We start from the raw sequence: 21,112 nt of genomic DNA on the forward strand, positions 1-21,112 counted from the left end.
AGAATCTATTAAGAGTGTTTTAATTCATTACTGTGTGGCTTTCCAGAAAGAAAGCTTCATGACAGCTGACCTTCCAGTTGTTTACTTTCCTGCAAGCTGCAGTCCAAACCAGATTGAAGATCATCTCAGTTTAGGTGTCATTCGGTCGCTATACACGTCCTTTAACGCACACTGGGTGACGCCATGACTGAATGTTTTTCAGATGAAGCCTCTGATGAGGATGTGGAGACGATCATTGCCAGGAACGCCGGAGGAGAACCCCACGGTCAGTCGTCCAAGTTGATGAATGAAAAGGTTTTTTATATTCTTTGAAATCAGGGGTGTCCAAAATGAAAGGATGCAAAGTCCACTTTGATCAGTCCAAATCATCCAAAATGGCTGCCACTAGGGACGGCTTTTGAAAAATGGCTGGGATTCATTCATTCATTCATTTTCTACCACTTATCCTCACAAGGGTCACGGGTATGCTGGAGCCTATCCCAGCTGTCTTCGGGCGAGAGGCAGGGAACAGCCTGGACTGGATCACACAGCCAATCACAGGGCACATATAGACAAACAACCATTCACACTCACATTCATACCTATGGACAATTTGGAGTCGCCAATTAACCTAGCATGTTTTTGGAATGTGGGAGGAAACCGGAGTACCCGGAGAAAACCCACGCATGCACGGGCAGAACACGCAAAACTCCACACAGAGATGGCAGAGGGTGGAATTGAACTCGGGTCTCCTAGCTGTGAGGTCTGCGCGCTAACCACTCTCCACCGTGCAGCCCGGCTTGGATTCAATGAGTTAAAAGTTTGACTTACTGGGACGTTCAGGAAAAAAAAACAATTGTATTTATTAGAATGTGCCAGCGACAAAATGGCAACAAATGGCCCGTGGCTGCACTTTGGGCACCCCTGTTCTAAATGCATCTTTGTACTCATTGTAGGGTCAAAGTGCGCTGCCTGTGTTGTACCTCAACCACCTCAACTTAGGCTCAGGGAGGATTTGTCTCCAGTGAGGATGAAATCAAAACCAGGTAGGTCAAATTGGGGTCCACAAACCATGGGTTGGGGGTTTGCATTTTTTTTAGGAACCACTAGATGCCCAAACTTTTTTCCACCGAAGGCTACATACTAAAAAATCTAAGGATTTGGGGGCCATTTTGACCCAAATTATGCAATGTGGATTTGCATACATATCAGGTTGTGTTATAGGTGACAAAGCACATTATTATTATTATTATTATTATTTACATAGTAACATTAAAGAAGACAACAGTCAAAGTACTGCCAGGATTATATACAGTGAAATGTGCGTATCCTGTATACAAAACTCTACATGGGTTGCTTTAACATTCGAGTGGCGAAGTTGCATTGTAAATGTTTCTGCATGCGGCCCTCGCTAGATAAATGTTTGAAATATAAATGACAGTCATCTTATGCGGATGAGGATTATAAGCATGTGACCTGAGCTGCTGTGTTCCTGTTCAGCGTCGGCAGGGATCTACGTCTCCCAGAAGAGCCTTCGCCAGATCGAAGATCCCGTCCACAGGCTTCTGGAGCAGCTGCACAAAGTGGTCTACATCAGCCAAGTACAGTAAATGCAGACTTGCAAGGCCACGGGGGTTAGGGGTGGGGGGTTCAGGAAACCTAACAGGCCGACCTCCTTTCAGCTTCCACCCGCTCCTCGCCACAACATCAAGAGGCGGCTTGTAGAAAGGTTCAAGAAGTCTTTGTTCCAGTTTGGGAGCGACCCGCAGAACTTAAAAGTGGAGCTCAGCAAGGTTGGAGCCTTTCAGAATATACAGTACGATATACGCTACAGAGCCACACTGGGTGGGCAAGCAGGTCAAAAATTCCATGGAAATATGTAATATACCACCCATATGTGACTTTAAATGAAAGCTCTGATTTTATGGTCTTTTGGATATTTCATTTCAATTTATGCATGACTTTGATGCATGCAGTTTGGTCACGGTCTTCCTCATTTGCGTGATAAAATGAATTCATAAATTCACTTTGGACATGTCATCATGTGTATTCATCTTTCAAAAGATGCAATTTTAAACAATAAACAAAAGTAAAGAAAATAAATTAATTAATTTAGTAAATTAAGTAATAAATAACTACATGAAAAAGACTGATTGAACAAAATTGAGTATAAATAAAAGTGACTATTAACAGTGTAAAAAAAAGGATATAAATACATTAGAATGACTCAAATTAAAGTGTAGAAAAAATCAATTAAAATGACTCAAATAAAAGTGTAAATGATAAAAACTAAAATGAACCCAATAAAAGTTGAAATAATAAAACAAAAAAATACAAATGATTAATTCAATAACAATTGGCGACTCCAAATTATCCATAGGTATGAATGTGAGTGTGAATGGTTGTTTGTCTATATGTGCCCTGTGATTGGCTGGCCACCAGTCCAGGGTGTACCCCGCCTCTCGCTCGAAGACAGCTGGGATAGGCTCCAGCACCCCCGCGACCCTCGTGAGGAAAAAGCGGTAGAAAATGAATGAGTGAATGAATAATTCAATAACAGTGTAAATAATAAAATGATTAAATAAAAATTATGAATTACTTAAATTACTTTGATAAAATTGTAAAAAAAAAGACAAATACATTCAAATAACTAAATGAAAAAGTGTAAATAATAAAATGAAAACAAAAATGACCTCAAAAGTGTCAATAATAAAGTAAAAATGACAAATACATTAAATTACTTCAATAAAGTGTGAATAAAATAAATATAAGTAGAAAAATACTTTGATTAAATTATAAAAAATAATTAAAATCACTTAAATAACAGCATAAATTATAAACAAAAATAAAAATGACTTAAAAGTGATAACAAATGCAAATAAAATGTGACTAAAATAAATGTGTAAATAATACTTAAATACTTAAATGAAGGTACAAAAAATGAATGAAATAAAAATAAGTAGAAATTTAAAATGACTTCAGTAAAATAGTGTTGCAGCTTAATGACCAGTGGAAATTGTGGCTCCCTGGTTGAGACTTTTTGAGACGCTCTAGTCTATACAGGAGTGGAAGGGCCAAAGGTCTGTGCTGTGTTTCCATGCAGCTGGTGCAGGCGTCATCAGAGCAGATGGATTCAGGCTTCCATCCCTTCGCCGGAGACCTCCATTTCAATGAAGACTCAGGTAAGAACACGGAGGGGGGGTGAGGAGAATCCCACCAAGTAACCCAAGCTGCTGCTGCCTCCCACAGCTGACAGTCTGAGAGAAGGAGTCACGTACCAGCAGATGCAGGTCCATTTCTAATCATTACTAATCAGTGTGTGTGTCTGTGTGTGTGTGAGTGACTCGTGTCCTGTTTCTTATCAGGGGATTGTGGAGGAGCTGCTGGAGGAGAGCGGCTACTACGAAGCCACACACAGCAGGTGAGCGTTACCATGGTGACACGATACTTCCTGGTTGATGAGCTAAAAACCTGAGCCGTCATCTTGTCGTCCAGTGCGGCTCTTGAGGCGTCAGAGAGTGAGTGTGAGAAAGGTACTGTGGCACCGCCATACTGGCTGTGTGGCACCCGTTACACAACAGGACTGTGTAAGGCGCCCAACCACAGACTGACTGGCACTTTGACTCGAGTAAACGTCTAAAGCGAGGGCTGGAAAGTCGAGCAAAACAAGTTTATAGAGGAAATGACTTCACAAACTGCAACAAACACACACGCCGGCATACTCACCTCCTGGATTGAGGGCATTCTCCTACATGCCAACATTAGGTACACTCAAATCATGGAAATCCAATTTATCTGTCCCAGACACAGACAATTATGACCCAAAAAATACATTTTATGAAGAACAATTCCAGTTTTACATGCAGGCAACAATGTGAAATCATTATAAATGAGAAATGCATGGAACTAATTGTTGATGCCGACCTGTATCCAGCCTCGCCAGATAGAATTCATCCTGTTTCTCACCTTTATCAAATTGCAGCCACTCGCAACTTCCTTTGGCCCCATGGCGGGCTATTTAGCAGTCACACTCAATTTTGTTTTGGGCACTCTATTTTGCGGAACAATACAGCACAGGGCTGACAATTTTTGGACCAAATTTTCAGAATAATTTTTCTGTGTTTTGTGATTTTAGGGAGGCAGACAAAAGAAGTCGGCCATGTTCATCCTCGTAAGGCACAAAGACAAAGTGACAGCTTCCAGATGTTTATATAGATACATATCATGTCTGGGTGTGCATGTTAATAAGGTAGGCTCTTTTTTTCCCCAACCAGTACATGCTTAACCGTGATGGTGCTGTACAAAATACATACACTGCAACATATCAGGTACATGGTTCATGACTGGTGGACAGGGAATTTTTAATATTATCATTCAAAATACATATATATTTTTAGAACAGTTTTCATACCTGACAGTTGAATATTTACGAGGCACTGACAGCAACCCACCCATAGAGGGCGTCAAATGAGCATAAATAAATATGTATTTAAACGGGAACGCCACTCTGAGGCCCACGCTGCTAAATTAGTTCTAATATAAATACTGCTTTGTACAAAGATAATGCTGTTGTGATGATTTGAGCAAAATCTTAAATTTTAGTAACAATATTGAATGCTTGTGATGGACTTTTATCAGATGTTATAATACATTGTTTGTGATTTCTGCTTCTAACATGTCTGTCCAGTGGATATTAAAGTATGCAACAACATGCGTAGTTTTGGCACTGAAGCCTGAATGTATACAGCAGCGCCGTATCTCACCAACAGAGGGCAGTAATCATCCACGCCACTGCAATTTATCGTGCAGTACCGTAATCCCACCAGCCGAGGGCAGTGTAAACCCATGCTTCCGTTTAAGCACAAGTATGAATGTAGCCAGGCACGGGTCAGCAGCAGTGTTTAATATTTTAATGAAAAAGTACATATCACACATTAACATACACAGAAGAGGCTTGAATTGTTGTTAGAGGTTGTCATGGCGACAGTACTGCGACACTCTGCAATGTAGCATGAGCCAACGAACCTTGAGACAAAACAATCTAGAGTTTCATGTAAACTTACCAGCTTGTAAACACTCGTTAAGGCATTGAAGAGTCAGCTAGCGGCGTGTGGTCAACATTATTTCCGGTAAGAAGATGATTAAGAACGACTACTTCAAGTGTAGCACATGTTCAATGAGGGCTAAATGTTACAAAGTGCAAAGATTTCATGATACATGCAGTGCTTGTTAGCCTAAAAGTGCGAGCGCACGTGACGTCTTCACGCACGTGTTCAAACGCGTGCTTTGAGGTCACGTGGCAGGGAGTTAGGAACCTCGCTTACACATTACTTATGTTTATCCTATGACGAGCGTTACATTATTGGACGTGGAGGGCCGTCCTCACACCAGGTGCTGGTGCTATTCCCGTCCGGTGCAGTCCTAGTGTGTGTGTGGGTGTGTAGGCGGGATCAGCAACTTGAGTGGTGTGACGTCATAAGTACGCTATTGGATCCTTAGCGGTACTGTGGGGTACGTTCATGTAGACCAGGGGTGTCCAAAGTGGGGCGAATGGGACATTTTCAGCTTTATTGTAAAAAAAAATCAATAAATAAAAATATATGTAAACTTTTTTTTAACATTATAAACATTCATTCATTCATTTTCTACCGCTTTTTCCTCACGAGGGTCGAGGGTTGCTGGAGCCTATCCCAGCTGTCTTCGGGCGAGAGGCGGGGTACACCCTGGACTGGTGGCCAGCCAATCACAGGGCACATATAGACAAACAACCATTCACACTCACATTCATACCTATGGACAATTTGGAGTCGCTAATTAACCTAGCATGTTTTTGGAATGTGGGAGGAACCATTATAAACATAACATTTGAAAATTGAGCCAATGAGAGAGCGGACCCCAGCAACTGCTCATTAAGAAGAGCCATACATTGCAAGTGAGGGATAAATGTGTGGGATGAGGTAATAAAGTAATGGTAAAATTTGCATAAAAAAACATAGAAAGCAAAACATATGTTAAGAAATACAAAGCAACTTTCTTCAGTCGCTTCTCTTTGTTATTGTTTTTAATGTAGCAAACAAAATGAAGCAGCTTGGCGTGCTTTCAGATGGGGGAGCATAAGGGAGAGTCATAAGACCCGTGACCAGATTCGAGACTGACGCCTCCTACTCCATCTTCTTATTCTCTGGCAGGCCAGGTGCCTTGTGTGTTTATGAGCATGGCGGTACAGGTGGCGGGAAATGTATTTGTGGCGGGCCACCACCAATATATGAATGGGAATCACTGAGATATTACACTTATTTGCTTTCATAGTTGAGAATACTGTATATGTTGACATTAAGAGAATTTTAATGTACAAAATCCATCAAAGTGGCCCCACCTTATCTTTGTGGCTCTCTGGAAAAAGTTTGGACACCCCTTTGAAGGACACCGCTGTACTCCTGCTCGGGTCTTGTGGTTATTTGATGAGGTAAAAGAAATCCATGAGATATCTCAGCAATATAAATACAGTTGGACGCATCCGAAGGTGGACAGAGCTCCTAGAAATAGAGTAGTTAGATCTTTACAGGAGAAGAAGTGGAGGTGTAGGAGCAGTGAGGAGGCGACGTGTACGACCGTGCTCCTCGACTCTCCGAGAGTTCGTTCTGGTCTTTGTCCAGGTTCTGCAGGTCTTCCAGCATCTCCTCTATCAGAGGCGGCATGGCGCCCGGGATCTCCATTTTCAAGGTCACCACTCGCTCCGCCCCTGCGATGGAAAAACGGCAGAGCATGTTCTTGAAAATGTTTGACAAACTCATAAAAGTCGCAGCTGGTCCGCGGACCTTTAGCGCTGATGCTGCGCAGGTCGGTGATCTTCATGAGGGCCCTAGGAAACATGAGAGGCATGCTGGGCCGCCGCTTGCGAGAGTAGATCTTCAGTGCTTCCAGCAGCGGCTCCTGCAGCACCTCCACCTTGGATGGCTCCTTCAGGTCCTGACGATCTGTCCACAAGAGAGATCCGCGGCCCAACAACGCCTCATTTCTGCTCTTCATCTGTGACCAAAGGAGCGGCGTTACCTCCAGAGACGAGGCAGATGGCGCTGAGGAGGCCGCTCTCTGTGTCGTCCATCTGCAGCGGCAGCAGCTGGCCGGCGAACGTGAACACCTGATCTGTCAGAGGCCCGAACCCTGCGTTGTGGATCTGCGTGCGGGTCAGGGTCAAGCCGTCGGAGAAGGTCATGGTGTCCTTCTCAGGGGTGTAGCGAGTGCAAATCCTCAAAATCTACATCAGCGAACAAAGAATCAAAATAGAAATGGAAACCTACATTTACGGCAGCACAGGGTTCAATTACGACAATTTCAATGACTTTGTGGAATATTTCCAGTCATGCGATTATTCTGATGATTTATTTTACGCTGCTGCCGCTGTTGTTCGTCACCTACCAGAAGTGTGATTGCATCAATTAAACGCCACGCTCTATTTTTCTGTTTGTTGGCAATTTCTGTGACTTTGTGGAATTTTTCCAGTCTTGCTTGAAGCCGCCGTGATTTCTTCAGTGCGAGGTTGCCTTAGTTATTAATTACTTTGAAGAGGGGTGATCGCACTAACGCCATGACATGACACTTTTTCCATTCTACTGTCTTATTGCCATTTCTGTGACTTTCTGGATTATTTGTGAATAATTTCCAGTGTTGGGGTCAGTTTGACTTTGTATTTTGTGAAAGGTTGCCACTGTCATTCATTTTCACAAGATGAGCGATTGCATTAATGAAATTAATGACCTGCAATTTCTGTGACTTGGTGGAATATTTTGGTCTTTGAATCACACGGACTATTTCTTTTGAATAAGGTTAGTACTGTCATCAATTACTTGCAAGATTGCTTTAAATAAATGACACATTGTATTCTGATGTTTTACTGCAATTTCTATGACTTAGTGGAATATTTACTTTACGATTTCGTTCATGCAAGGTCACTGCAGTCATTCATTTTCACAAGAGGAACAATTGCGTGAACATAATGACATATTCTAGTCTTCCGTTCTTTGCAATTTCTGTGGCTTTGTGGATTATTTGAATTCTGACATGTCATGCAAGCTTGCGGCTGCCTTTTCGTGAGAAGAGCGATTGCAGGAATGCTAATGTGCTGTGGGTTTGACTTGTGGATAATTTTGAGTCTTTGTATTTTTGTTCTTTTATGAAATGTGTTGGTTATCATTAACATGACTCCAAGTTGTTCTGTGTGATCCTGCTGCCTAAAGACAGACACTACGTTTATATGCAGTCAATATTCTGGTTTCTCAAACATTGGGAATAACCTGAGCAAACAGGGTTATTCGTATATATGTGGGAACTGTAAACAATCGGAATATCCTGATAAAACAGCCATGCACGAACAACGTCATGACACAATCAGTGTCATTTCCACTTCTTATTCATTCATTCATTCATTCATTTTCTACCGCTTTTTCCTCACAAGGGTCACGGGGTGCTGGAGCCTATCCCAGCTGTCTTTGGGCGAGAAGCGGGGTACACCCTGGACTGGTCACCAGCCAATCACAGGGTACATATAGACAAACAACCATTCACACTCACATTCATACCTATGGACAATTTGGAGTCACCAATTAACCTAGCATGTTTTTGGAATGTGGGAGGAAACCGGAGTACCCGGAGCAAACCCACGCATGCACAGGGAGAACATGCAAACTCCACACAGAGATGGCCGAGAGTGGAATTGAACCCTGGTCTCCTAGCTGTGAGGTCTGCGCGCTAACCACTCGACCACCGTGCCGCCCCACTTCTTATTCCTCTATACAAAAACAACACCAGCAAGGTGTATAATGAACAACCCGGGACGGGCAGTACTTTCCTTTCTTGGTCTATGGGTGGTTTCCTCCTCGCTCCAAAAATGTGCACTTTTGCGTGCCGCCATGTTTTCAAATTCAATACTTCCTGTCAAAGACACAAGATTCCTTTCAAATGGAAAATGTGCAGAAAACAAATCAACATTCATTTGGATGCCCATAGGCGTATACATGACCCAATAACCAGGTTAGAAAAGGAGTAACCCAGTGATAATATTGTTTTAAAAAAAAACAGGAATATGAGCATATTTGGGGCGGCATGGCGGTCTAGTGGTTAGCGCGCAGACCTCACAGCGAGGAGACCATGGTTCAATTCCACCCTCGGCCATCTCTGTGTGGAGTTTGCATGTTCTCCCCGTGCATGCGTGGGTTTTCTCCGGGTACTCCGGTTTCCTCCCACATTCCAAAAACATGCTAGGTTAATTGGTGACTCCAAATTGTCCATAGGTATGAATGTGAGTGTGAATGGTTGTTTGTCTATATGTGCCCTGTGATTGGCTGGCCACCAGTCCAGGGTGTTCCCTGCCTCTCACCTGAAGACAGCTGGGATAGGCTCCAGCACCCCCGCAACCCTCGTGAGGAAAAAGCGGTAGAAAATGAATGAATGAGCATATTTGGGTTTTTCCAAAGGGGTTGGTGTTTACATGGCCGTGGCCAACCGGTCTGGTTATGATAGGCTTATTTGACTGCATGTAAACGTAGCCTGTGATGAAAAGCTAAACCCCCTAGTGGGGAGATCCACGTTGTTCACCAGCATGTCCAGACAGGCGGCCCGGAGTAGAGTGATCTGATCGGCCATGGTGAGGCTCGTGAAGCCCGGCACTCGCTTGGCAAACTCCACCACCTTGATGATGCACTTGGTGGCCAGCTCGCTGAACTTGTCCCACAAGCCCAGGTCCAGCTGGACTCTGTGGTCCGAGCTGGAGTTCTGCAGGAGGGAAACACAAGTAGATGAAGGTTTCCTCTTGAAGATTCCAAACCTGCTCCTCTTCCTCCTCCTCCTCGCACTCACTGTGGTGTATTTCCCCAGCTGGCAAAGGGAGGGGAAGGTGTCTCTGTGGGCCCTGCAGATCTTCTCCACGATGATATCCAGCTCGGCCGTCATCTCGTATGTTTCTGCAATGGACATCTTTGGCTCCTCCTTCTTCTCCTTGCGTCTGTTTCTGTCATTCCTTACCGCTGGGAGATGAAGAATACGTCAGATGTCTACTTTCTACTCAATGTCTACTCAAAGCCACTTGACTGTATTTATTCAGCAGAAAACTCAATATTTCATTTGCATTAGTTATTATTCAAATTTGTATTATTATAATACACAGACTAGCGCGCAGACCTCACAGCAAGGAGACCAGGGTTCAATTCCACCCTCGGCCATCTCTGTGTGGAGTTTGCATGTTCTCCCCGTGCATGCGTGGGTTTTCTCCGGGTACTCCGGTTTCCTCCCACATTCCAAAAACATGCTAGGTTAATTGGTGACTCCAAATTGTCCGTAGGTATGAATGTGAGTGTGAATGGTTGTTTGTCTATATGTGCCCTGTGATTGGCTGGCCACCAGTCCAGGGTGTACCCCGCCTCTCGCCCCAAAGACAGCTGGGATAGTCTCCAGCACCCCCGTGACCCTCGTGAGGAAAAGCGGTAGAAAATGAATGAATGAATGAATAATACACAGACCTGATCAAAATCTTAGGACCAGTTAAAAAATTGGTATAATATGCATTTTGTTCATTTTCATTTTCATTCAGCTTCAGGTGGTGCAGGGGCGTCAAACGGTGGATGGTTACATGCAGATGTTCCAGAGGGCATCCCTCATGACCGAGGGCCCTGGTCTGTGTGGTAACAGCTGGGTTTTTCAACAGGACAACGCTGCAGTTCCCAATGCTGGCTTGACCAAGGGGAATCTAGGAAACTTCACCTTCACTGTCTGGTATCAAGGTATTCATCTCACGGTTTTAAAAAGATAAATTGCTGTTTATTATCAACTCCTATACCGTTTATCAACTATAAAGTTACAGACACAAACCTGACATAACTGTCTTTTCATCTTTCCATGCAATCGAGAGTGTGACCAACCACAGCAGAGTGGCGTGCCTGCAGGTGGGTCGTGGGCAGAATACATTAAAAAAGACTGGAACCATCGCTGGAACCATGAAATCCAAAGAAATACAGCGGAATAGGTGCAGATTCTGGAAATATTATTAGAAAAATGCAATTATAAAAATATTAAACTTTTAAACTATGAAACTAAGCGGCACGGCGGACTAGTGGTTAGCGTGCAGACCTCACAGCTAGGAGACCAGGGTTCAATTCCACCCTCGGCCATCTCTGTGTGGAGTTTGCATGTTCTCCCCGTGCATGCGTGGGTTTTCTCCGGGTACTCCGGTTTCCTCCCACATTCCAAAAACATGCTAGGTTAATTGGTGACTCCAAATTGTCCATAGGTATGAATGTGAGTGTGAATGGTTGTTTGTCTATATGTGCCCTGTGATTGGCTGTCGACCAGTCCAGGGTGTGCCCCGCCTCTCGCCCGAAGACACCTGGGATAGGCTCCAGCACCCCCCGCGACCCTCGTGAGGAAAAGTGGTAGAAAATGAATGAATGAATGAATTGTCCCTCGGTATGAATGTGAGTGTGAATGGTTGTTTGTCTATATGTGCCCTGTGATTGGCTGGCGACCAGTCCAGGGTGTACCCCGCCTCTCGCCCGAAGACAGCTGGGATAGGCTCCAGCACCCCCGCGACCCTTGTGAAGATAAGCGGTAGAAAATGAATGAATGAATTAACTATTAAACTTTTTGTGCAGGTTATTGTGTGTAGCGGCTCTATAGGAGTCCACAACTCAATACAAAGGTCTGAAAAATGAGCATAACTTGTTATTTTTGTGCTCATTTTGATTTGTATTTTTCAGTTGAATGAATATATTTTGGTTGTAGAGTGAGGCTCGATGTGGAAGTGGAAGCACGATGTAGCAAGGGATAGCTGTACGTGTGTGTGTGTACGTTAGCAGTGAATGGAACATTTGAGGTAGAGGGTGTAGGAGCTCGTGTTCCATGGAGTGAATTTGTGCCATCAGACAAAGAGGGCATCATGTGGACCGAGCTAACCGGGTTAGCCTTTTGTAACCTCCGCACACACACTCCCTGCAGCGTCCCACTGACTCTGCGTCGCACGTGTAAGTTGTGCTATTACACAACACCCCATGCTGCCCTACTTTCTGTGTGTAAACACTCCATGTGAGATCATGTTACACGCCGCCTGCTTACATAGCATTCCTGTGTCAGCTCCATGTGACGCTCTTATGTAACGCTCCGCGGCCCGGCTTGGCAGACAACATGTGGCCGCCGTCATCCTATCGCTGCCTCTCCACGTAACGCTAGGCAAATAAATGTGGGTCAGCGCCGCCTAACACACTTTTGTGCGTGGAGAGAACCTCCCACTGAGACGTCGGCAAGTTCACGTTGACGAGGTCGTGACGTCCTGTGAGACCAAACATGAATGAAAGCTGCTTCTTAGCTATTCTAAAATAGGAACGTCTCAGTGAAGGACAGTTGCTGATAGATGCATGAAAAATTCATAACTCTCAAGTCGCCTGACTTCCTGCTGACTGGATCATGAACACAACATCAACCCAACATGACCAAACCTCAGAGCCCAGACCTGTTTATGTTTCAATCAATGCAAATAATACACCAGAAAACCTATATAGACAGGAAGTTACGTCAAATAGGACAAGTCACACTATTAATACACTTTGTAAAACACTTAGCAATGTTACAATTAGGGATGCCCCAATCACTTGTTTATGCTGCCGATTTCCATACTGATCATCCATGAGTGAGATCTCACATAAATGTATTCATTTATGATGACACTAGCATTGGTCGGGGGCCCAGTTAAACAATTGAAGAGCTTTCAACCAAAAGGCGCTAAATCCAATTTTCACTAAGTTGCATGTTTTTCATGAGTTTAATAGACCTCTGTCATGTGTATCCAAATCACATATTTTGGTCTTGAAATCATTTTAAAAAATATGAAAAAAAGTGATATGAAATTTATGCTTTCAACCAAAAGGCGCTATTTCCATTTCAGATTTCAACCAAAAGGCGCTAAATCCCTTTCTTTATTCTTTATTCTGATTGGCCCAAGTTTCCCATCTATTGATAATCTGACCAATCAGAGAGAAGAATAGAATTGGCACTGCACATACAGAAAGCCAGTATCAGTGCGCATCCTGTTTTGTTTGTGTACATTAAGTACACGTATGATAGTTACAGTATGTTATGCAATTCAGGAGAACACAAATTGTGTTTTTACAGTATTCTGTAACATGGAAGTTTTTTTTACGCCATGTCTCTACCTTGACACCTCCAACTTTCATGAGAAACATTATTTTACTTGTACTAAAAAACATACAATGTAAAGAGTTTGTAATGAGATGATTTTTGTCACTGTCACCTTCATGGTGCAGTCAAATATGAGCCCTGTTTTTAATAACATTTTTATTAATTTAATTAATAGTAATTATTTTGTATTGTATGTTGAGAATGGCTTCTGTGTTTATCCACGTTTATTTTATTAGCATAGCACCTTACATTCTTTTACAACAATGCCATTGAAGAAGTTAAAGGTAACTTCAAATTTATTTCAGCCAAAAGGTGCTAAATCCAAAAAAAAATTAATTAAAAAAATTATATAAAATACATGGTGTGTGCAGGATTTTATAGCATGCATTTTTATGACCTATATTGATAGCTCTTTCATTTGCAATATAGACTTGATGACCAAATAGATTGATATGTGCGTAATTAAAAATCATTGATTTTCTCGAAATCAGTCAAAATGGATTTAGCGCCTTTTGGTTGCAAGCTCTTCAATTGCAAAAGCCTGTGGCAAAAAGGTAGTTTATACATGTAAATACATGTTTGGCAACATTGTCTTTTTTATGTCTTTTTTTTTTTAGTACTATTTGACACAATCCTGCTGTTCAATTGTTTTGCATTAGTTCTATGAGAGGAATGAATGGACAAAGTGGGCTCATCTCTTTCTGTTTGTGGAGGCGGGGCCACTACAGTACCTACTAGCTAAAGTAGCTGCTACCCTAGCTGCAGTTAGCCAGCATACGCTAACATCAATAACAACACAAAAGTGTTTTTAAGGCCATAGGAACAATGTGGAAATATTTGGGTTTTAAAATGAATGAAGACGTGAGCGCATTAACAAAGATGACCGACATGGACAGTTTTCTCAACTTGATGGAGATGCTCGCGGCACCGTGGTTCTGACAGTCAACGATTGCTGAGGCATGTGGTCGGCAAATATACACAAAACAGTACGAACACCAAGTAGACAGTGGCTACATTACAAAAACATACACACATACAGGCAACTTTTGGAGCACAATTATCGAGCAGCAATATTCGATATGGTGACAGGCCTAACCCACCCCATGAACTTGAGATTGTGGTTTCCCCCGTGGGACAAAAATGAGCTCCCAACGAACCGAGATTGCTTGTTGGTTTTAAAGACAAAATGTCACTGTGGTAGAAAGCCACATTTGGAGTCCCAAGACCAGAAGCCAGGCGGCTAACTCCTCGCAAGTCGCCGCCACTGTAATGTAGTATTTATACGTTTTTTTAGGGTTTTTTTGTGCTAGAGGCAAAAAGAAGTGATGATGTAACTGCACAATAAAATAAAGCACATTTGGTGCAGTTTTAAGCCGGAAAACAATGCTATGCTGAAACATCTACTGCTGATTACTAAAGAACACAACCTTGCTTTCCCTTGAACACAATATTCTGTGTACCTCAATATCATCAAAAGTGTCTGGTACCAAGAGGGACGTCTTTTAAAAAATGGCTGGGATTGCTTCACTTCTTTTTACACTATACGACCCTTAAGAATGTTCAAATGTGACTTTGTCAAAATGTATTAAGACGGTCACAGTTTGACCCTGGAACAGATTATTTGTCCATTATTATCAACAGTGGTTAACTTATTCTTCGACTAAGACAGCAAAGAATAATAAAATGTGGCTAAAAACATTAGATATACACTCCCAGCTCACGTGACGGCCACAGTTTGACTCTGGAACAGATTATTTGTCAATTTTTATCGACAGTGGTTAACTTATTCTTCGACTAAGACAGTAAAGAATGATAAAAATGATAAAATGTGACTAAAAACATTAGTTATACACTCCCAGCTCACGTGACGGCCACAGTTTGACTCTGGAACAGATTATTTGTCCATTATTATCAACAGTGGTTAACTTATTCTTTGACTAAGACAGTAAAGAATAATAAAATGTGGCTAAAAACATTAGTTCTACACTCCCAGCTCACGTGACGGCCACAGTTTGACTCTGGAGCAGATTATTTGTCCATTTTTATCGACAGTGGTTAACTTATTCTTCGACTAAGACAGTAAAGAATGATAAAATGTGGCTAAAAACATTAGTTCTACACTCCCAGCTCATGTGGCAGCCACAGTTTGACTCTGGAACAGATTATTGGTCCATTATTATCGACAGTGGTTAACTTATTCTTCGACTAAGACAGTAAAGAATGATAAAATGTGGCTAAAAACATTAGTTCTACACTCCCAGCTCACGTGACGGCCACAGTTTGACTCTGGAACATTCCATCATTATTTCATCATGTATTAAAGCAAAGAAAAGATGAAGAATGTTGCAGGTACATGCATCCTTCATTGTGTTTTTGTGTGTGTGGCAGATGGAGGACACTTACACTCTTGAGACATTCCCACAGCAAAGCACTTCTGCAGACGACAATACTGACAGCGGTTCCTGGTCACCTTGTTAATGATGCACTTCCTGTCCCGGTGGCACGTGTACACCATCTTTTTCTGCACGCTGCGGCGGAAGAAGCCCTGCAAAGATGCAGAGAAGGACATCCATCAAAAGACAAAGGCGATCACATGACAGGTGATGCCATCAATTATTCAGCTGACCTTGGTGCATTTGTGTGATGGAGCTAGCATGTTGCTACAGCTATCATGGGCATTTCTTCAGAGCTGCTTCAAGCATTTTGGGTTTGAACATTAAGGCCACTACAGTATTTCTCTGAAAGTTTGAAGACCCGTGGCCAGCAGAAATGTGAACCATTTCATCTTTGTCCTCTGCAACTTTGGTCAGATGTTCTTCAAAAACATGACATGATCTCAAACAAAAAAAAACAACAATTGCTGAACGTCTGAAGCACTACCATGAAAGATCAACAGGGTTCATGTTGTAATATAAACCAACACCTGCTGAAAGTGGAAACTGGTAGAGAGTGGGCTTAGACCATAAAAATCAATAGAGGCCTCGTCGTTGAAGATGGTTGAAAGTCAGAATTGTGATGAGTAGGGCCAAAAGAAAAGTGAAATTTGACTTCAGCTTCCTTGTTCTTGCTCTCCGGCATGGATACAAAAAAAAATCCCTGCCCATGTGATGAAATTCAGTTGCAAATTGTGACAAAGATGATGGGAATATTTGACAGTTACTGCTTTCAAAGGCACTCCAATTTTCCATCATACCATTTCTACTGAAGGCTGACCAATATGGGATTTTAGGGGCCGTTTGCCGATATTGGGGGTTGAAACAAGCCAATGTTCAATATATGGGCCAGTTATCCAGTTTTGAGAGTTCCCTCGCTCTATTTAGCGGTTCACCATTTGTGGATGCACTGTTTCACTGATTTTTTTTTATTACAGTATACAGGCCGGCTGCACGGTGGTCTAGTGGTTAGTGTGCAGGCCATACAGCTACGAGACCCGATTTTGATTCTACCCTCGGGCATCTCTGAGTTTGCATGTTCTCCCCGTGCATGCGTGGGTTTTCTCCGGGTACTCCGGTTTCCTCCCACATTCCAAAAACATGCTCGGTTAATTGGCGACTCCAAATTGTCCATAGGTATGAATGTGAGTGTGAATGGTTGTTTGTCTATATCTGCCCTGTGATTGGCTGGCGACCAGTCCAGGGTGTACCCCGCCTCTCGCCCAAAGACAGCTGGGATAGGCTCCAGCACCCCCGTGACCCTCGTGAGGATAAGCGGTAGAAAATGAATGAATGAAGGTATGCAGGGCGAGCCTGGCCCTTTAAGAACTACGCCCAGCAAAGAAAGTTCACATAGTGATTACATATTCAACAATATTAATTTATAGGTGATACATCGGTCGGGTCTACGATATGAGAGAAAGTGGCGGTCCAGTGTGGCCACTACATATACATACTTTATAATGTCCTGTGTTGAAACTACAGCATAGACAGACAGCTGTTGCTAGCTGCCTCGTTAGCATTGAGTGGCGCTGTTGTCGATGTTTGTCGGAACATATTATTCACATTGAGGTCACCAAATGAGGAGATGTGATTGAGGAGACGGGAGTGGAGGATAAGTGGAATAAAGTGTTTACTCTCCACTGCATAACAAGCTACAACCACATAACATCTCAGTTGCTAACAACAATCCCATGACCCAGAAATGGAGGAAGCAATTAAGTCACAGTACAAGTTTCTAAAAAATATATTTATGTTGTGACAGTGAATGCGCCATGCTGGATGTTATTAAAAGTAAGAATGTTTTTTTAATATAAATATTTGATTTTATTTATATAAAAATAAATGTTTTTGGGCGGCACGGCGGTCTAGTGGTTAGCGCGCAGACCTCACAGCTAGGAGACCGGGGTTCAATTCCACCTTCGGCCATCTCTGTGTGGAGTTTGCATGTTCTCCCTGTGCATGCGTGGGTTTTCTCCGGGTACTCCGGTTTCCTCCCACATTCCAAAAACATGCTAGGTTAATTGGCGACTCCAAATTGTCCATAGGTATGAATGTGAGTGTGAATGGTTGTTTGTCTATATGTGCCCTGTGATTGGCTGGCAACCAGTCCAGGGTGTACCCCGCCTCTCGCCCATAGACAGCTGGGATAGGCTCCAGCATCCCCCGCGACCCTCGTGAGGAAAAAGCGGTAGAACATGAATGGATGAATAAATGTTTTTAAAAAGTAATAGTGTTCTTGCACAAACATACCTTGCAGCCTTCGCAGGCGCTGACGCCATAGTGGTATCCTGAAGACTTATCCTGGCACACAAAGCACGGCTTGTAGGTGCGGGGGGGCGGCGGCGGTGAGGGGGCGGAGCCTGTGAAGGGATCGTCTAGGCTAGAGGCGGAGCTATGGCTTCCCATGCCTGCAATGGCAAACAGCGGGGATGAGGTCCAGGGGAACCAGCTTTAAACCTGCACCTGGTCTTCTGGTGTAGCTTGTGAATTCCAGGAAAATGTTTGGGAATTTACCAACTACTTCCTGTACACGCCCCCTCTAAGCCTCTAAACATTTCTGACCCAACCTGGGGGGGGTGATCCTCTCCCATCTGCGTGGCCTCGCCCTCCCACCTCCTCCATCACCTCAAGCCACGCTGCAGTGCCGGCAGAAAGGCAAGAAAGATGTCCCTCAAAGGGGACAAAAAGGAGAAAAATTGCTCATCTGAGTCCCCTCGGACCTGTGACCCCTGCTTGAACTTCCAATCAAATGCCCCCCCCCCCAAAAAAGCATGGAGGACAATGCAGCAGCACGCCACCAATTCAGCTGACGAATAATAATGATCACAGGCAAGATAAGCTACATGCTAAGCTAACTGCTACTGTCAACATAGGTCTAAAGCATTGCAAAGTGAATAGCTGACACTGCTTTACTTCTTTTTACACTTGTACAACACCAAGTTTAAAATGTGGCTTAAAACCAAAGTTAACATTTTTATTCATCATGCTTCACTTGTTTTTACACTATTGTGGGACTTAAATATGTAAAATAACGTTTTATTCTAACAACACTGCTTCGCTTCTTTTTACACTTGCAGAAACAATGTTAAAATGTTATACTGCTTTAACAATGCCTCACTTTTTTGACACTTGGAAAACAACAGGAGCCTTATTTAAGCATCACATTGTCTCCTGTCCTGCAAAGACTGCAACGTGTAAATGCAGCATCCCTCAGATTCCCGGTGACCGGCCCATGAACCCACCGTGACCCCAAATTGAACCAAACCAAACACAGACCGGGTCAGCCACGACAAGACAAGAACCCAATGACACCGGTACTTCTATTCATAGTCACACAACTAGAATTGTCATGTTTCAAGTGGACCTTGAATGCAACGTTTGCATTCAATTGCAGGTTTCTGCATTGATGATACATTTCATAATATGCAAGTGCAGCTGTTTGTTATATTTTAGCTCTTTCTTGAGCTAAATAAATATAGGAAGAAGAAGAATATTAGGAAGATGCAGTACAGTTGAACACTACTACAAAATACAATATGACGCAATGACAACATCACTATTACTGTTACTGTAGTACACAGGCTGTGGCGCCTCTTCCACTCCAAACACCGAGAACTTACACTGCCAGTGGCCGAGGAAGAGCTCCGGAAAATCGACTGCACACCGCCGCTCCTGCTCGTACATGCAGTCTGAGCTTTCCGCGCACACAGGAGCCGTCTGTCCGGTACCGAACACTTGGAAGTCCACGTAGTCGAACATGATGGATTGGATCCGTTTAACGACGAGGAGTGGGAAGCTGGTTCTTGTGGCGTCAGCGTGCCATGGACTGTAATCACAAGTGGACGACGACGAGGTTGTCCCGGTTCGATCCACTTGTGGAACAGCAGGCTGCTTGATTGCAGGAGTTGTATTTGTGCCGATGAACTCTGCGTGAACTGACCTTCACATGACCCTGCCTTGTGACGTCATATCGGCGCTCTTGCCTCAGTCAGCCAGGCAGTGCACAACTTTCACGTCTTTAAGAAAAAAATGTGTTTTTACACGAAAATCGGGTATAATATATTACAGTTCAACAATCGCTTTTACTGTTTGAGGTGCTACTTTTTGACCAACAGTTGTTATCAAACTTGTAAAACTGTAGTAAAATATTAGCAGGCTAGCTGGTTAGAAGATGCTAACGTGATGTCGTACAACGATATGACTTCCTGGTTCCGTTTATTGTTGCTAGGTAGGGTTCAATAAGCGTGCAATTAATTGAGCCCCATCGACCAATGAAAATAATGTCAAATAATAGCCGCGCCCACTTAGCGGTTTAATTGACAAGTAGTGTCTGGTTTGCGCATATAAACTAACAAATGCGCTAACAACAATCTAAAACAAGATTGTTTAGACACATCAGCTCTTACCTCCACTGAAAGAAAAAAAATATCCAAATGGTAATTCATTATTATGAGTTAGATGGTCAAAATAATGATATATGGTCATTATTGTGAGGTAGAAGGTAAAGATTATGGATATAAAAGTCGTTACTATGAGTCAAAATTATGAAATACAAGTGCCATGTGACCAAGCCAGCATATGCGTGGTTTGTTTTTTAAAATTTCGACAATATCTCTAAATTATGACTTTTTATCTTGTAATTTTGACTTTTTTTTTCATAATTGCCATTTTCCTGTCCTTGAATTATGACTTTAACTCATAATTATGACTTTTTATTTCAGAATTTCCGCTTTCCATCTCATAATTATGACTTACGGTGTCATTTTCTTTCAAACAGGCCAAAAAACTAAAAATCCAAGTAGAGAAAATGTCGATTTTATGAACCCATCTGACAACATTGAATCAAAACATCCAACATAGAATTCAAAGGATTACCTTTCAGCAAAAAACAAAGTATAAACTATAAATATAGCCAAATAATTACCCTTGAAAGCCATGCAAGGCCTCGGGCAGTTATTAACGCTGTACATAACAATTAATGTGCTCATTCCCAAAATAGTTTGTTCACCTCAAGAAAGACAAAGAGTCTCCATTTGATGGCAGTATTGGCTTACCCTCTCCCTCATTAATGGAAATACTGTAATGCAATGTTTTAAAGTAAAACGCATGTGTGTGAATTGTGACTATGTTCTCTCGACTTCTATAAATAGAACATACTGAAACATAGATGAGGTGGCGGCCATATTTGTTATCATGTGGCCTTTCAAGGAAAATCAATACTTTTCAGGCCCCGTTTGTCTTCATCCACGACCACTCCACTTCCTCATGCCTGACTTTGAGTGGGAGATATTTGCACTCTGGACGACCGTAATTAAATCTGCCCCAAGACCAAGCTGCTCACCTGCAGAGGGTTGGGGGGGGGGGGTGTAAGGAAAATAAAGGCGGCATGTTGAAGCGGCATTGTTTTACAAGAAGTGCACTGGGAGCATAAACGCACGGGATGCTGAAGCTCTTGCTTTAAGGAGGCTAATTACTCCCACTATCTCCCACACCATTAGAGAGGGAGGAGTTGGGGG

The 21,112-nt window shown here is 42.8% G+C and overlaps 2 protein-coding genes across 2 annotated transcripts; one reads left to right on the forward strand and one right to left on the reverse strand.

Annotated features, from left to right (window-relative positions):
• The first annotated feature begins 22 nt into the window (after positions 1–22).
• LOC144898515 (serine/threonine-protein kinase Nek10-like) lies at positions 23–5,539 on the forward strand. The gene is made up of 9 exons (XM_078790702.1): positions 23–134; positions 203–265; positions 936–1,025; positions 1,480–1,580; positions 1,662–1,772; positions 3,083–3,161; positions 3,229–3,269; positions 3,345–3,400; positions 4,115–5,539. Exons 1-9 carry the CDS (start codon positions 59–61, stop codon positions 4,152–4,154), a joined length of 657 nt encoding a protein of 218 aa, XP_078646828.1. The 5' UTR covers positions 23–58; the 3' UTR covers positions 4,155–5,539.
• Positions 4,811–19,621, reverse strand: LOC131105678 (retinoic acid receptor beta-like). The gene is made up of 8 exons (XM_058054062.2): positions 19,217–19,621; positions 17,847–18,004; positions 15,565–15,706; positions 9,835–10,001; positions 9,574–9,750; positions 7,033–7,237; positions 6,798–6,956; positions 4,811–6,721 (listed from the first exon to the last, which is right to left on the reverse strand). The coding sequence occupies exons 1-8, from the start codon at positions 19,353–19,355 to the stop codon at positions 6,531–6,533; spliced, it is 1,338 nt and encodes a 445-aa protein (XP_057910045.2). The 5' UTR covers positions 19,356–19,621; the 3' UTR covers positions 4,811–6,530.
• Positions 19,622–21,112: the final 1,491 nt, after the last annotated feature.

The sequence above is a fragment of the Doryrhamphus excisus genome, linkage group LG5 (assembly GCF_037039965.1).
Source record: "Doryrhamphus excisus strain RoL-2023G ecotype Guam linkage group LG5, RoL_Dexc_Guam_v1.1, whole genome shotgun sequence".
Taxonomy (NCBI): Eukaryota; Metazoa; Chordata; class Actinopteri; order Syngnathiformes; family Syngnathidae; genus Doryrhamphus; species Doryrhamphus excisus.

Coding starts and splice junctions, on each gene's coding strand:
- LOC144898515 (XM_078790702.1), top strand. CDS start 59: ATGACAGCTGACCTTCCAGTTGTTTACTTTCCTGCAAGCTGCAGTCCA. Junction 1,026..1,479: donor GAGGATGAAATCAAAACCAG/GTAGGTCAAATT, acceptor GTTCCTGTTCAG/CGTCGGCAGGGATCTACGTC. Junction 1,773..3,082: donor TAAAAGTGGAGCTCAGCAAG/GTTGGAGCCTTT, acceptor GTTTCCATGCAG/CTGGTGCAGGCGTCATCAGA.
- LOC131105678 (XM_058054062.2), bottom strand. CDS start 19,355: ATGTTCGACTACGTGGACTTCCAAGTGTTCGGTACCGGACAGACGGCT. Junction 18,005..19,216: donor CTTCCTCGGCCACTGGCAGT/GTAAGTTCTCGG, acceptor TTGCCATTGCAG/GCATGGGAAGCCATAGCTCC. Junction 10,002..15,564: donor TGTGGGAATGTCTCAAGAGT/GTAAGTGTCCTC, acceptor TTCATCTCCCAG/CGGTAAGGAATGACAGAAAC.